This window comes from Panthera pardus, unplaced genomic scaffold, assembly GCF_024362965.1.
Source record: "Panthera pardus isolate Hobbes unplaced genomic scaffold, ASM2436296v1 HiC_scaffold_20, whole genome shotgun sequence".
In the NCBI taxonomy this organism is placed as follows: domain Eukaryota; kingdom Metazoa; phylum Chordata; class Mammalia; order Carnivora; family Felidae; genus Panthera; species Panthera pardus.
In genome coordinates, this window is record NW_026526766.1 from 6,850,955 (window position 1) to 6,867,617 (window position 16,663).

The 16,663-nt window shown below is 45.9% G+C and overlaps 1 protein-coding gene across 1 annotated transcript; it reads left to right on the top strand.

Annotated features, from left to right (window-relative positions):
- Positions 1–2: 2 nt before the first annotated feature.
- On the top strand, positions 3–15,112 carry AK3 (adenylate kinase 3). The gene is made up of 5 exons (XM_019463721.2): positions 3–255; positions 6,468–6,587; positions 7,591–7,763; positions 8,308–8,426; positions 12,411–15,112. The coding sequence occupies exons 1-5, from the start codon at positions 105–107 to the stop codon at positions 12,529–12,531; spliced, it is 684 nt and encodes a 227-aa protein (XP_019319266.1). The 5' UTR covers positions 3–104; the 3' UTR covers positions 12,532–15,112.
- Positions 15,113–16,663: the final 1,551 nt, after the last annotated feature.

The window sequence follows — 16,663 nt, forward strand, 5'->3', positions numbered from 1 at the left end:
CCGGCCCCGCACCGCGCACCGCGCACCGCACACCGCACACCCGGACGAGCGCGCAGCCGGGCCGGACTCCCCAGGGCGCGCGGCCCGGGCCGCTCCCTCCGACCATGGGGGCGTCGGCGCGGCTGCTGCGCGCGGTCATCATGGGGGCGCCGGGCTCGGGCAAGGGCACCGTGTCGTCGCGCATCACCAAGCACTTCGCGCTGAAGCACCTCTCCAGCGGGGACCTGCTCCGAGACAACATGCTTCGGGGCACAGGTGGGAGCCCGGGCCGGAGCGGAGGCGGCGCGGGCGTGGCCCGGGTTGGGATTTGCTGGCGGGGATGCGGGTCCCGCGGAAGCTAGACCCCCGGAAACGAGACCCCCGGAAGCGAGACCCCCGGATACGGGTCCGGGTATGCGGGTGCAGGGATTACGGGCGCAGGGACGCGGACGCGGCACCCCCTCCCGCTGCCCAGCGGGGCAGATCTTAGCTGCTGAGCAATTGCGCCCCGAAGGCTCCAGCCTCCGGGGGCCGGGGGCCGCTTCCGGCGGGTTATTGGTGAAAGAGATTAGGAATTTAGGACGAGTTCGAAGTTCAAAGATCAAAGTAAACCGCTTGCTTGGTTTGTTAGAGAAGCACGTCCAGTTCCAGTCGCTGCTGCTCCCTCGGGTGCTGTGGCCTGATCTCCACGTGCCCTTTAACCTGGAGGACTGAAGTTTGACCTGAAGGGTTTGATCTTCCTTTTTTTTTTTTTTTTTTTTTTTTTTTTGTTACACTGGGATTTTCTGGTTCTGACGTTTCTTCCATAATCTGAAGGCCCGAGTATTTTTCTTAGGCTCCTTGTAGTCACAAAAATTGGCTTAGATCTTTGATACCCCAGAGATTTCTTAGACAGGAAAGCTATTCTTGGGCATAGTTATCGGAAGTTTCGTTTCTCGTGCCAGATAAATTCTGATAACTCAGTGCCAAATCCAGTCAAATTCTGTACAGTGGATGAGTTTTATGTCAGTGCAAATCATCTCTTAAGAAACCTGCTTTTATGTATTTATGTTTTATTTTTATTTACTTATCTTTTTAAAGTCAGCCCCACACCCAAGGTGGAGCCCAGTACGGGGCTTGGACTCATGACCCTGAGATCAAGACCTGAGCTGAGATCAGGAGTCAGATGCTTAACAGACTGAGTCACCCAGGCGCCCCACGAAAGGTGTTTTTAAAAAGTCAGCAGTAGGATGAGTTTTTTTTCCTCAAAGGTGTTGACCTTTGTTTTCCAAAAAACTCATTTTGAACCCTTTTTTTTTTTAAAATGTTTATTTATTTTAAGAGAGAGAGAGAGTGCACGCATGCAACGAGAGCAGGGGAGGGGCTGAGAGAGGGGGAGAGAGAATCCCGAGCAGGCTCTGCGCTGTCAGCCCAGAGCCAGTCTTGGGCCTGATCCCATGAACCATGAGATCAAGCTGAAATCAAAAGTCTGAGGCTTAACCACCTGAACCACCCAGGTGCCCCTGAACCTCCTTTTCACATTCATCTTTTTAAAGTTTTATCTATTTATTTTTGGAAGAGAGTGAGCAAGTGCTCGAGAGAGAGGGAGACAGAGAATACCAAGCAGGGGCCACACTGTTAGCAAAGAGCCCAGTTCAGGGCTGGAATTCACAGACCATGAGATCATGACCTGAGCCCATATCAAGAGTTGGATGCTGGGATGCATGGGTGGCTCAGCGGGTTGAGCACCCGACTCCAGACTAGGTCATAATCTCGCCTTTCCCGGCTTCAAGCCCCGCATCGGGCTCTGTGCTGACAGCTCGGAGCCTGGAGCCTGTTTCGAATTCTGTGTCTCCCTCTCTCTCTGCGCCTTCCCTACTCAAACTGTGTCTCTCTCAAAAATAAGCAGTAACAAAAAAAAGTTTTTAAAGAGTTGGATGCTTAGCCGACTGAGCCACCCAGGCACCCCACATGCCCCTGAACCTGCTTTTAAAAAATTATAGAAGTAATGCCTACAGAGGTAAAAGAAGAATTGGAAAAAGGACAGAAGTACATGAAATGAAAAGTAAAATCTCTCATTTCCTGCCTCAGTCCCATTCTTCACAGGGGAACAGGATCTCGTGTTTCCTTTTAGAAATGTGTGTGTAGGGGCGCCTGGGTGGCTCAGTCGGTTAAGCGGCCGACTTCGGCTCAGGTCACGATCTCGCGGTCCGTGAGTTCGAGCCCCGTGTCGGGCTCTGTGCTGACAGCTCAGAGCCTGGAGCCTGTTTCAGATTCTGTGTCTCCCTCTCTCTGTGACCCTCCCCCGTTCATGCTCTGTCTCTCTCTGTCTCAAAAATAAATGTTAAAAAAAAAATTAAAAAAAAAAATGTGTGTGTATAACACACACACATACGTGTGTATAGGTATGTGTGTATATAGGTGTGTGTATAACCTACATATCTCTTATTTTATGAAATACGCAATCATACTGTGTATGTATTCTGCACCAGCGTATTTTCACTTTATATCTAGGATGTTTTTCCACATCAAAACGTAAAAATCTGTTTCATTCTTGTAATGCTTACTTAGGTATCTATTTGCTGAATATTAAGGTCTGTTTAATCCCCTGCTGATGAGCATTTAGCTTATTTTTCGGTGGGATTTTTGTCTGTTTCGAAATGCAGACAAATACGGGAAGAAAAACAACCACCTCAATGTTTTTAGTTCTCTTGGATTTCTCTGTTCAGCACCTAGTCTAGCGAATTGCTGTTTTCATTTTTCTCTTCTAACGTTGATCCTTTAAAACATACAAAATGTTTTGTCATTAGTTAACGCTTCTAAATAAGGTTAAATTGCTTGGCCTGCTTGCTAAATGTTCTTGATGCAACATACTTCAGTAGTTAGGTAACAATAAACAGCCTCCGGAATGGCACACCAGGAAGGCATAATCCTTAAGGGGCCCTCTGAAAAATAACTCGAGCAGTGAGGTGTAACGATGTGTTTAAAGAACACCTTCAGCAGAGAGTTCAAGTTACCTTAATTTGTGAAAACATAAAAGGTTTTTTAAAGTTAAGTTTAAAGCCTTAATTGGCTTCACCTAATTGTAAACTTTTTTTCAAAATGAAGAAACATTGCTCTCTGTGTATCCTTAACATCCCTTGACGGGCCTGCTGTCCTCTTTCTGGCTCCACAGGGAGAAAGGAGGCTGGAGGGAGGGAAGAGAGCATCATGGGAAAAGGCGTCCAGCTTGCCTCAGGCATCTGCTCATTTTTAATAAGTCTTTAAAAAGCACAGTTCTTTACCAAAGAAAACAAAGTGGAGCTTAGGGAGGCGTTCAGGAGATTGTTATTACAGATGTTCAGTATCTCAGGACTAAGAACATATTCTCAATAAAAATGTTTCTCTTCTAATAGTTTTCTCTTTGAATATTTCTCTCCTTCCTCTCCCTCTCTCTCTCGTTCTCTCTTTTGTGTGTGTGATTGGATCTTTCCCACAGGATCAGAGCCAGAAAAGAGGTGTTGTCTTCTATTGAAAAAAACTAGAAGTGAACTATACTTACTATAAAGGAAGAAAAACACGTCACGAGACTATACAAAAGAAAATTAAAGTCCTCCTAATTACAACACCCAGATACAATTGTAATTAATCCTTTAGTGCCTTATGTGCTTTTTTCTTTCTCTTTTCTCTGTTGCATTTGTATGTCCAGCAAAACCTCGGTTTGCAAGCATAATTTGTTCCAGAAACATGCCTGCGATTCAAAGCACTCATAATCAAAGTGAATTTCAAGAACCATGGGTGCAATTGTGATCATGTGACGTTTGGCATCATATACTACTCGTTTTGCAAGACATCGCTCGTTTATCAAGTTAGAATTCATTAGAAATGTTTGCTCGTCTTGCGGAACACTCGCAGAACAAGTTACGTGCAGTCCAAGGTTCTATTGTATTTGCAAAATTGTTGCATTCTAAATGATTGTTTATATACCCTTTTTTCTCACTTACTTTGAGCATGCTCACATGCCACGAAGCGGTCTTAACAATGATATATTTAATTTTCTAACATTTCCCTGTTATTTGGACATTTATGTTGTTAACCATTCTCTGCCATAATAAATACCATTATGACTATCCCTGTACATGAATGTTTCGTAGCATCTCTGCCTATACTTATGTCCTTCCAATAGCAAGTCCCTGTTGTGGAGTTTCTATAAATACGGTATTTCATGAGGGTGCTGTGTTTTTGTTTTTGTTTTTTAAGTTTTTTTTAATGTTTGTTTTTGAGACAGAGAGAGAGAGAGAGAGAGACAGAGCATGAGCGGGGGAAGGGCAGGGAGAGAGGGAGACACAGAATCCGAAGCAGGCTCCAGACTCCGAGCTGTCAGCACAGAAACCCACGAACCACGAGATCACGACCTGAGCCGAAGTCAGCTGCTTAACCGACTGAGCCACCCAGGCGCCCCGAGGGTGCTGTGTTTTATAACCTACGGCTGTCATCTATAGCTAAAGTTCATTTTTATTTTTTAAAGTTTATTTATTTTGAGAGAGACAGAGACAGTGTGAGCAGGGGAGGGGCAGAGAGAAAGGGAGAGAGAATCCTGAGCAGGTTTTGAGCTGTCAGCATGGAGCCCAACGCCCAGCCTGAACTCTGGAACCGTGAGATCATGACCTAAGCCAAAATCAAGAGTTGGACGCTTAACCGACCGAGCCACCCAGGCGCCCCTATAGCTAAAGCTTAAAAAGTTTAAAATCAGCCCAGAGGATGTGATAAGGACCCTGGAGACACAAGACAACCTGTTGACAGTAGCAAACCTGTAGTAATGGTGGGCCAGCCCTGACCCTGGAGTCAGGAGACTTGAATCTGACCCTTAGACATTAGGCCAGCCTTCTCACTTAAAGATGAGAAACTGAGTTCAGGAGAGGTTGAAGAATTCGCTCACTAATAAACAACAGTTGCTGGGAGACCAGGATGAACACTCAGGTCTCCTCGAGCGCCAGTTAAACACTTACCCTCATGCGGTATTGACATTCAAGAAATAATTTTAGGTAGACACGATTTTTTAATTTCAAAGTATATTTGAAAAGCAACTAGCACACCAAACCTTTACTTTTATGAACATTATAGTGTGTTCATTTAAAAAGCTGGGTCACTTTAGGGGTGCCTGGGTGGCTCAGTTGGTTAAGCGTCGAGCTCTTGACCTCAGTGCAGGTCGTGAACTCACGGTTCGTGGGACTGAGCCCTGCAGCGGCCTCCGTGATGGCAGTGCAGAGCCTGTTTGGGACTCTCTCTTTCCTTCTCTCTCTGCCCCTCCCCTGCTTACAGTCTCATTCTCTCTCTCTCAAAATAAATGAATAAACTTAAAAAAATAAATAGCAGCACCTGGGTGGCTCAGTGGTTAAGCATCTGACTTCAGCTCAGGTCATGATCTCACGGTTTGTGAGTTTGAGCCCCACGTGGGGCTGTCTGCTATTAAATTTTTTTTATAATGTTTATTTTTGAGACCGAGAGAGACAGAGCATGAATGGGGGAGGGTCAGAGAGAGAGGGAGACACAGAATCTGAAGCAGGCTCCAGGATCTGAGCTGTCAGCACAGAGCCCGACACGGGGCTCGAACTCACAGACTGTGAGATCATGACCTGAGCGGAAGTCGGAAGCTCAACTGACTGAGCCACCCAGGCACCCCCGGGCTGTATGCTATTAATGTAGAGCCCGCTTCAGATCTTCTGTCCCCCCCCCCACTCTCTGCCCCTCCCTTGCTTCTCTCTCTCTCTCAAAAATAAACATTAAAACATTAAAATAAATTAATAAAAGAAAATAAAAAGGAAATCATTTCTGGGGCACCTGGGTGGCTCTTGATTTCATAGGTGTGAGATTGAGCCCCACATTGGGCTCCACACTGAGTGGGGACCTGCTTGAGATTCTCTCTCCAGCTCTCTCTGCCCCTCCCCCACTCTCTTTCTCTCACAATAAACTTAAAAAAATAATTTCTATTATTATATTTTTTCTGATAGAAAATTTATAAAATACCCAATAGTGTAAATATGTACAAAAATCACTTATATCACACAGAGATGGCTACTATTTTTTGTTTAATATTTATTTTTGAGAGAGAAAGAGAGAGAACAAGCAGGGGAGGGGCAGAGAGAGGGACAGAGGATCTGAAGTGCTGCACTGACAGCAGAGAACCCGACTCGGGGCTCAAACTCACGAACCGTGAGGTCGGGAACTGAGCCCAAGTCGGACTCGGACGCTCAGCCAACTGAGCCACCCAGGCGCCAGTGAGGACTACTATTAACGAGTTGCGAGTGGCTTTCCATTTTTTTTTTTCTGTTTATACATTTGCATTTATATATTTTTATATAATAGAGAATTTGAAATAGGTGTAGATTATTTTGCAACTTCTGTTGACAATGCACATTATCACATGAGTGTGCTATCCAGAGGTCCCCTTTAGCGGTTTCCTAGGGGGTCTGGAATGGGATAAAACAAATACACCTGCTGATAGGTTTTGTCTCCCTCCCCTGCTGTAGAAATCGGCGTGTTAGCCAAGACTTTCATCGACCAAGGGAAGCTCATCCCAGATGATGTCATGACTCGGCTGGCTCTACACGAGCTGAAAAACCTCACTCAGTGCAGCTGGCTGTTGGACGGTAAGTGGTGTTGGGAGCGCCTCATCTGTCCAGAGGAGCGTGGGCAGAGAAGGAGCATTTCGTGGCTATGGACGCACGTCTGGTGGGCAGGGGCCTGAATGCCGCCATCCAGCACCCTGAAGACTTGGGCCACTCGTCTTCTCTGGACCTGCTTGTTCATCTGAAGGGAACGACAGAAGTGGACTACACGATTTCTGTGCTCCTTTTAGATGTGACTCGTTCCTTCCCCCTCCTTCGAGAATATTTTATGGTGAGGGAGGGTCACGACAAAAGGGAGAAGGAACGGTGGAGAGTAATTTACAATCCAGCTGTGAACGTTCCCCAGCCAGAGGTGTGGTGGAATCCTTGAGGGCAGGTTGATACTCAGGTCTGGGGGGGTGGGAGAGAGAGAGAGACAGGTATTTATTTTGAGGAATTGGCTCACATGATGATGGAGGCTGAAGAGTCCTAAGATCTTCAGGGTGAGCGTGCAGAGACCCAAGAGAGCCGATGGGCGATGTGGCTCCAGTCCTAAGGCCAGCAGGCTTGACAGCCAGGAGGAGCTGGCCTCAGTTGGAGTCGAAGGCAGGAAAAAACCGAGGTCTCAGTCTCAACTCCAGGGCAGGCAAGCAGGCAGGAAGAACTCCCCCTTATTTGGAGGGGAGAGTCAGCTCTTTTGGTTTGTTCAGGCCTTGGGTGGCTTAGGCGAGGCCCACCCGCATCAGGGGAACGGTCTGCTTCACTTAGTCCGCTGACTTAAATGTTACTTTTGTCCCAAAACAGCTTCTCAGACACACCCAGGGTAACACTTGACCAAGTATCCGGACACCCCCTGGTCCAGGCGAGTTGACTCACAGAATTAACCTTCATCCCAATTGCCCTACAGCTGTGATCAGCCTGCCTGGTATTCTTGCTTTGTTTTCAGACTGTTCAACATTAATGAATCCTCTTCCTTCTCTCCCCTCCTCCCCCACTCCCTTCCTCCCCTTATTCTTTTGTCATTGTTGTTGTTGAATTTGTAAAGGTTTTCCAAGGACACTTCCACAGGCAGAAGCCCTGGACAGAGCTTATCGGATAGACACGGTGATTAATCTGAACGTGCCCTTTGAGGTCATTAAGCAGCGTCTCACTGCTCGCTGGATTCATCCCGCCAGCGGCCGAGTCTACAACATTGAGTTCAACCCTCCCAAAACCGTGGTGAGTGGCTGTGGTGGCACTGGCCTGGCCTCTCACGGAGCGGACGGTCTCTGATTCCTCTTGCCCTCACAGACGGAAGTTCTGTGACGCCTGACCAAAGCTCCAGGGGGACGCTCTGGGGTCACTTGGCGCAGTGGACGAGTCCAGTCCACTCAGCTTGTTGGGAAAGGAGTCCCCAGGAGCGACAGGGGGCTTGGTACTCGTTCAGAAGTATTTGCGGATTTCCTACTACGTGCCAGGCGGTGTGTTAGGAGTTGGGGTGATAAGGATTAGTGACCACTTGAGAGGGTTTGCAGTTGAGATTCCCGGTCTACAGCTGATTCATTCTGCGTACGTACGAAATTAGTTAGAGGCTGAGATGATCCTGGGGTCTCGTGGCCCTGTGCTGCAAAATGATCTATGTTTGGATTTGCTTCTGTTTACTGGAAAGCACGCTTTTGTGCTTCGTACTTGCATACAGATGTTTAAAAATCACTTAGCTGCTTATAAAACTATGCTTCAAAACTGAGATGTTTGGTACCAGCCTCTCGTAACTCTTCCATAGGGCATTGATGACCTGACTGGAGAGCCTCTCATTCAGCGTGAGGACGATAAGCCAGAGACAGTTGTCAGGAGACTGAAGGCGTACGAAGTCCAAACAGAGCCGGTCCTGGAATATTACCAGTGAGTTTGTCGCTCTTCAGAGCTTCTCTTGCGTGATGAAACACCAAGTCGGTTTTCAGTTAACCCATGCTTTCCAGCTGGAATGCTAACATACCAGAAGATCCGATTCAAACTGGTTTGAACGGTAAGGGAAATGTAGCGTGTGTGACAGAGAAGTCCCGGAGGTAGGCTGGGCTTCGGTCACCACGAGGTCTGGACAGAATGTTGGCGTTCTCCCGGCTTCCTGTGGGCTTTGTCCTTAGACTCCCCGCGTGCTCACACACAGTAGCCAGGAAACAGGCAGGGCGTCCTCTTTCACGGAGGGCTGAGGGGTCAGCTTTCCCCCCAGTGGACAAAAGCCCCACACGTCGTGAAGACTGCACCAATTTGAGCAGCCGCTGTGGTCAGGGAGCACCTTGCACCAACTGTTTTAGGCTTAGGTGACCGCTCGTTCTGGAGCCGGCCCCTGCTTGGGAGGGAGGAGACTGGCCGGTCCCCACCTGGAGCTCGGAGTGGACCGACGTCGCCCGAACTCTGCTGGCAGGTAAAGGGCGGGCTGCCATGAGCGCTGGGGCGGCGAGTCCAGGAATGCCCGCCACCTGTGCCACTGGAGGGCACATGGAAGCTTCAGGCGGCTCCCTCTCCTCCCCTCCCCTCGTTTGGCTCACAGTGTTCGAAAGCTTATATTCTCACACGGTTCCGTCCGCTCTTCAGGAAGTTCCTATCCCACAACACCTATGGGAACTCTCCTGGATAAATCTGTGACCCGGTCTCCTTAGTCTGGCTTTCCCTCCACTTACGCAGGAGGGATCCCTCCCATCCCCTTTCCCTTCCCACACGCACTACCTGAACGGTGCTTCAGAGTCAAGACAGCACAGTGTTGTGGTTGGAGCAGACTCTGGAGCCAGACTCCCCAAGTCCAAATCCCCGCTCGTTGTTTATTCACCTGGTCTTCACCTCTTGCTTAAATGGGGGTAAGAATAGCGGGTCGAAAGGGTGAGTTAAGTGTGTGTAACTCCTAGGATTGTGTCTGCCCCATAGTAAACCCTGTGTAATCAGTGGTGTTGTTGTAATGGGGCAGGTACGCAGCGAAATCTGAAGCAGCAGTCTCCAGACTATTCTAGTAGTACTTTCTGGAGGGCGAAATTACAAGGGCACTTTCTGGGGTCGCTGTTACCCGTAACTCCGTGGTTCCTAGAATGAGCTCGTCTCTACTGGTTACCAGCTGTGCGTGTGTGGCCCCGGGCAAGGCATTCAACCTCTGTGGCACACATTCTCTGTGTGTGTCAAGTCAGAGCAATAGTAAACAGTACCTACCGTATAGGGTTATTAAGGGAACTGAGAGAATCCACACGAAGACTTCCCGCGGCCCTGGCACTAATAAACCACTCCGTGGTAGCTGCTATTATTATTCCCTCTGCTGACACCGTGCCAAACGTTGGTCCACACGGATCAAGGCCGGGCCCCCAGGAAGTTGTGTATCTGCCATACGTGGGGGAGGCTGAGAGCTGGGTAGATCGTGGTTACCGTACAACGTGCTGTGTGCTGCTATCAGCCAGGAACCTAATTCACACTAACTTTGAGCAAAAGGGGAATGTATTGTAACCACAAGGTCCAACGATAGTTCCTGCGTCCGGTGTTCAGACAGTGTCCTCAGGCCCCGGTCACACTCGGCTCTACTTTTCCATGTTGGCGGCTTCGATCTCAGGCGGGCTGTCCCTCCGTGAGCCTCTCAACACCCCAGCTTATCTCCTACCAGTTGAGCTACTGAGCAGAAAAGAGAGCGTCTTTGGCAGCAAAAGCCCTCTGGTCGGCACTGATGGGCCCCGATCACGTCCATTCTTGAAGCTGGGAAGTGGGGAGAGTCCCACCCAAATCGCATGGACCTGGTGTGGTGAAGGTGGTGTTTCCCAAAAGGGGTTTTGTTATTCACTCAAAAGTAAGCAGAAGGGAGAAGGCATTGTTGCTGAGCAGATAAGAACCCTGCGAGCCTATTCGTGGAGGTAACCACCAGTTACTTCTCTCCCGATGTGGGAAGAGGGGTCGGGAAAGCTGCAGAGAGGAAACATAAGGATCCAGGTCCCTGTCTTAGGAGATAAACCTGGTCTTTCCAGGCTTCCGGCTTTTGCTACCTCTTGCCATTAATTGAAGCTTTTCCTTCTGAACGCCCGCATGCAGAACTAGGGCTGGACTTAACCAAAAACTAAGAGTGGTATATGGAATATCAATATGCGTTGATATTTTATTTTATTTATTTTTAATTTTTTTAATGTTTATTTATTTTTTGAGAGAGAAAAAGAGACACAGAGCGTGAGCAGGGGAGAGGCAGAGACAGAGGGAGGCACAGAATCTGAAGTGGGCTCCAGGCTCCAAGCTGTCAGCACGGAAACCCACGAACCACGAGATCACGACCTGAGCCAAAGTCAGATGCTTCACCGACTGGGCCACCGAGGTGCCCCTGCACTGAGATTTTAAATACTGACAGTTGTATTTGTTTTTAAAACTCTTTCAGCAGTGGGACATTTACAGAGTAATTAGGTCTGTGTTAACAAACAGCTTTATGTTCTTACTCTTTAAAGGACCTACAGTTGAAGTAGGTTTTATTACATAGAAATTAAAAGGGCACACGTTCATCCAAGGTACAGCTTTAGGATTGTATACAATTGTATACAATAGGTGCCTGCACTTGTGCCCTCAGTAATTAACTCACTTGTAACACTGGCTTGATTCAGGAGGCCACAGCAGTTAAGAAACTTGTTCTCTTGAAAGCTTGACAAGATGCCTGTGAATTTAGGAGGGCTTCTAATATGCAGAGACTACACTATTTGCATAGTGTCTTTCCTTAGCAGATGTTTCTTAACCAAGAAAACAGTGGGAATTACTCAAAGTTAGTCTTAACTCTGGCCAATCGTACGAGGTATCGAGAGAGGAATGCTTTTGTCCCCAGGGAAGCCTCTGAAAACCAGGTGAAAGGTTGCAGAGGTGCGATGATCCTGTTTTCAGGAAGAAAGCAGGGTTCAGCCTTGAAGACACTGTGTGCGTGTGGGTTGCAGGAGGAGGGTAAGCAAAGGGAGGAATGCCAGCATGTCTGGAGGGAGTCTGTCTTTTGAGGAGCAACCCTGGGCTTCTGATCTCACCCCCAGGAGTAAACAGACACTGGCTGCTGGTCTGATGGCAAGCCAGACAAATCTGCCTGGGGAAAAATGGAGAAACACAATAGGAAGCTCAATAAAAACTTTGTATTCCCTTTTCCTCTAAAACGTGAAAGGATAGCATAGAGGAAGAAATAAAACTAGGCAAAAAGAAGGAAGCACAAGCAAGTATTAGACAGCAGTTTTGCAAGTGGGGAAATAGAGGCAAGGAAAGGTATCTGACAGGCCCCGTGTTGGGGAGCTACTCCGTGTGTGATCTGGGCTGTTACTTTCTAAACACACAGTTGTATCAGTAACAAAAGGAATCTGAGCTCCAGAAAGGATTAAGTGAGCCAGTATATTTAAAACACTGAGCACATACTCAATAAATAAGTGCTACTATTTTTCAAGTGACTGTTTCCATAAGCCAGAGGGCACAGCTGAAACTAAAGTCTAGGTTTACCAACGCTAAGCCAATGCCTCTTTCTCTGGATCACAGATTACTTACTGAGACCCCTAAACCCACTTTTTTTTTTTTTTTAAAGTAAACTCTACCCCTCAAGGGCTTGAACTCACCACCCTGAGATCAAGAGTTGGATGTTCTACCGACTGAGCCAGCCAGGCGCCCCTCACATCATCATCTTTGAAGAATCACTTTGAGGGGCACCTGGGTGGCTTAGTCATTAAGCGTCTGACTCTTGGTTCCTGCTCAGGTCATGACCTCATGGTTCGTGGGTTTGAGCTCCGTGTCGGACCCTGCTCTCTCTCTCTCAAAATAAATCAACATTTAAAAAAAGAAAACAACAACAACAATCACTTTGAAAAAGCTCATTAGGAAGAGTCAGACCTGTGTTTTTTTGTTTGTCATCTTTAGGAAAAAGGGGGTGTTGGAAACATTCTCCGGAACAGAAACCAACAAGATCTGGCCCTATGTCTATGCTTTCCTACAAACAAGGGTTCCACAAGTAAACCAGAAAGCATCAGTTACTCCATGAGGAAAAGTGCATAAAACCAGTAAGATGAGCAGGGGCTCCTCGTCCGGAGCCTGCCATGTATGAGTTTTTTTGAAAATTGTATTAGTTTCAGTTGTACTGATTTTATTCTGGAAATTAAGGATATGTCCAATGACGAAGATTCATGTTTCCGTCCAGTGTGTTTTATCCACTTATCTTCTATGGGCATGCAATTAAAAAATATCAGATATGTCTTCACTTCTGAAAATTTTTCTAAAGGATAATTAAAAGAGCAATCGGAAATAACGTAAGTTTTGTTCAGAAGAGCAAGTGATACAAATTTTATTTCTCTGGAAAAGCTAATAAAAAAAATTCCACGTCACTCTGAAAAGTATCTCATCAGAGAAATTTGCATAGACTGTTGCCCAAAAAACGGCATCACTAGCATTATGGTACATGGTTTTTTGAGACACTAGGTCTATCAAATTCCAGAAAACAACAGGAAACGCGCATTAGTTTCAGGATGCAAATTCACTGCTGCCTTTATACTAAGAAACTTACAAGCATAGCCATTTTTGCTGTATTTATTTTGTCGTTAAACATACCTTCAGTTTACTCAGAATTTTCAGTCTGCTATACAATTGTATTAAACTAGCATATAGGAAAATACTACTTTCCTATGACATGTTGTCTTTTGAGAATACGTGTCCTGAGGAAAATGTTAGAAAGTGACCCTAGAAGTTCTTGCAGAAGCACCGAAGTTGAATTGTCCACAGAAAATGTCATTACAGTCTTATGTTTTTGGGTGTTACTCAGGTTAAGAAATATGTGCTACTTGCCAGAAATATGACCTACTTGCCAGTTTCTGATCAGTGTGTAACTTCTGCGTTGAAGAGTAACCAGTTAAAGTACAAAAAGAAAAGCCAAGCCATGGCCCGAAGTGAAGCAAGCATACGTGGCCATCAGGAAGTAGGAACAGGTGTGCCTGGGGAGCATTCCCTTGACAGAGGGAACAACCCTAATTAGTAATCAGGTGTAGCAATGAAGAAGGATTTACCTGAAAGGCTGAAAAGGACCGGGAAGGTAACTGAGTTTGCTGAAGTTCTTTGTTCATCAGAGAAGCGGACACCTCGCTTTCCCTGCTGCCCCGTCGTCTGGCAGGAGAACTGTGTTTGCATGCTGGGCAGCCATCTAGGAGTGACGACAGTTTGGTTTCTTAGCGGGGCAGGAAGGATGCACGCTTCCGTCCCGTGGCCTGCTGGGAAGAGCGGGGCGACGAGGCGGAGGGGAAACCCAACCACATGTTCAAGGGCATATTTACTCTTATTTACCTGGTGCTGAGTCAAACGAAACGAGTCCTCGTACAAGCGGTTAACTGCCTGTGAACATTTGGCCCATTTTATTCCAGGCGCTTAAAATACACATGCCAGCAAGTTGTTCTTTATTCTGTAGGGAGAAACTCTTCTCTTCCGATTTTTAAAAATTCAATGTTAATCTTTCAGAATGGACCAAGGCTTTTAAAAATAGTAAGCATTTCTTTACAAAAGTTTCTACGATGCTTTATTTGAATGTTAATATTATGTGCTTTCTAAAACGGTTGTGAACTACTAAGCTTAGGAATTACCACTGGGTTAGCAGGTACATGAGTATTAATGTTCTACAATAAAAGTGAATTTTAGAACTGCGGGTATTACTTTGTGTCCAGCATTCCACAGGGCTGACTCCATCCCACCCTTCTGTTCTGCTGCCCTGATGTCTCCCGCGCTTCCGAATTAGTGACTACTTTCTAATAATTGTCTTAAAATTAAAACTGTGTCTTAAACCAGTACAGAGGCTGGTTTCATTTTAAGCTAGATCTCCTGCTGTAGTATTGCAGGCATACTGGACACACTTGGATTTGGAACTCAAAAAGGGGCAGAAGTACACGGCTATCGAAAGTAAGACCTCTTCCTGTAACCACTCCCTCCCCACCTCAGAACACGTAACCGGTTTTGCACGTACGTCCATTACTTTGGGAAATGCTCGCACTATTACTTTTTTGCTTTATTAAAGCAAATAAAGAGAACTTGTTTTATGCCGAGTTGATGTCATAGACAGTTCTGATGAAGACTGTCATTGTTGAAAAGCTCAGTGACCGTCGTCGTGATTTAAGTGCCACATGGAAGCATGTCCAGAGCTGAATGCCATGGCGAGGAGAAGCTGCCGTGCCTTAGTTAAAAGGCTGGTGAGGACAGTACCTCAGCCCACGACCCTGTGTTCTGGGGTACCCGTCGTTCTGGTTCACCTTTCGTAAGCAGAATGTGCTGTGGGAAATGCAAATTGGCAACACCATCTGCAAATATTCTCCATTTCTCTTTTGAAATGGGTTAAATACTGGCTCAAACTTTTAAACCCCAGTCCATAGCTATTTTCCAGCCAGGTATTTACAATGGCATTCCAGCAAAACATCTGAGACATTCAATAGTCTGTGACAAAACTTATGTTAACAACAAATCATGGTGATTACAGACCTGAAATTGCTGTTAGTACCCGCAACCAACATCAAGAATAAATTTGTATTTAAAACATGTTTGTAAGTTGTGTCTTCTCGTTGACAAAATAAATAGCTTTCTTAACTTTGCAATTCAAGATTTTGATTTTGGAAGTTACTAGTTTAAAATGTTTAAAGCACGGTAAAAGCCAATATGCTCAGTAGACTGCATACCTGACTCCTTGTTTTTGTTTTTTTGTAAACTAACGATCACGTTTTCCCATATACGTAGCACTGGGTAAAGTTAAATTGTCATGCCAAATTGTATTTTGAAAGGATTTTACCCAAGGAAATCAATTTGATGATGTTTCGTATTTTACCAAAAGACTCTTAAGTGTTTGAATAGTAAACAGCAGGAAGAACCATACTGTTTTAAGAAACCAAGTGAACGATCCAATCATTTTATCATTTTCATACTCAGAAAAAAGTTCAAATCTAATTCTTCAAGGCGTATGAGAATGGTTTTGACTTCACTATTAGACGCTAAGCAATTCATAATCAACATTTTATTCATGTTTGTAACCGCCCCCCCCAACCCCCCGCCACCCCGCCATCAGCTTAAGCAAGCAAGCAAATACCTCTTCGAGGAGTCTGCTTTTCGGAGACCTGTGACGTGGTAACAAATGTCCACTACGGAAATCAACGCAAAGGATTTTCAGGGTTTTAAAACGCGTATCACATTGATGCAAAACCAAAATGAACAGCCTTAAGCTTAAATCTGACAAGGGCATCTCTGTCCAGAATCAATTTAAGAATTGAAATACGTGACTGATTTTTGAGAATAGTAAACGGACATCTTTATTTTTCTCAAAAAATACCCCAAGGTTAACTTCAGGATCACTTTGTCTCAATCTACAGTTTTTTCATCCTGTAAAAAAAATCCACTTATTAAACCAGATTCATGTTCTTTGGTCAGCCCGTTATTCATTTTTTTTTTAAGTCTATTTATTTTGAAAGAGAGAAAGAGAATCCCTGCAGGCTCTGCACCGTCAGCGCAGACTGATGTGGGGCTTGAACCCGGGAAACATGAGATCATACCTGAGCAGAAATCAAGAGTCGGATGCTTAACCTACTGAGCCACCCAGGCACCCCATGTTAATTCACTTTTAATGTTTATTTATTTTTGGGAGACAGAGCGTGAGCAGGAAAGGGGCAGAGAGAGAGGGAGACACAGAGTCCGAAGCAGGCTCCAGGCTCTGGGCTGTCAGCACAGAGCCCGACGCGGGGCTTGAACTCACAAACTGTAAGATCCTGACCTGAGCCGAAGTCGGATGCTTAACCGACCGAGCCACCCAGGCGCCACGTCATGTTAATTCACTTTTAAAGCGGGAACAGGACTGTTGAAGAACACTCAGTTTTCCTAAAGGTAAGTTATAGGACACTGTGAGCTTATTACACAAAATTTGAAAGAGCCCACTAATGGTGTAACTGGATGAGAATGTTACCCATCTCTATCTCGCAGAGAAGAATTTTAAATTCGTATTCTCCCCACTACCATAGATAAAATGACACGGAGTTAACAGGCAGTAAATAGAGTGGTAGCAACCCAATTAAAAAAAATCTTTTGTTAGAAGCTTACTTTTACCAAATAAACAAAAGTCTTTGATGGATCCTTTCAATCATCTGTTGGGACATTTCATCTGT

Excerpts from the sequence above, each read along its gene's own strand:
- AK3 (XM_019463721.2), top strand. The coding sequence starts at position 105 with ATGGGGGCGTCGGCGCGGCTGCTGCGCGCGGTCATCATGGGGGCGCCG. Across the intron at positions 7,764-8,307 it reads TCAACCCTCCCAAAACCGTG|GGCATTGATGACCTGACTGG; the intron begins GTGAGTGGCTGT and ends ACTCTTCCATAG. Across the intron at positions 8,427-12,410 it reads CCGGTCCTGGAATATTACCA|GAAAAAGGGGGTGTTGGAAA; the intron begins GTGAGTTTGTCG and ends TGTCATCTTTAG.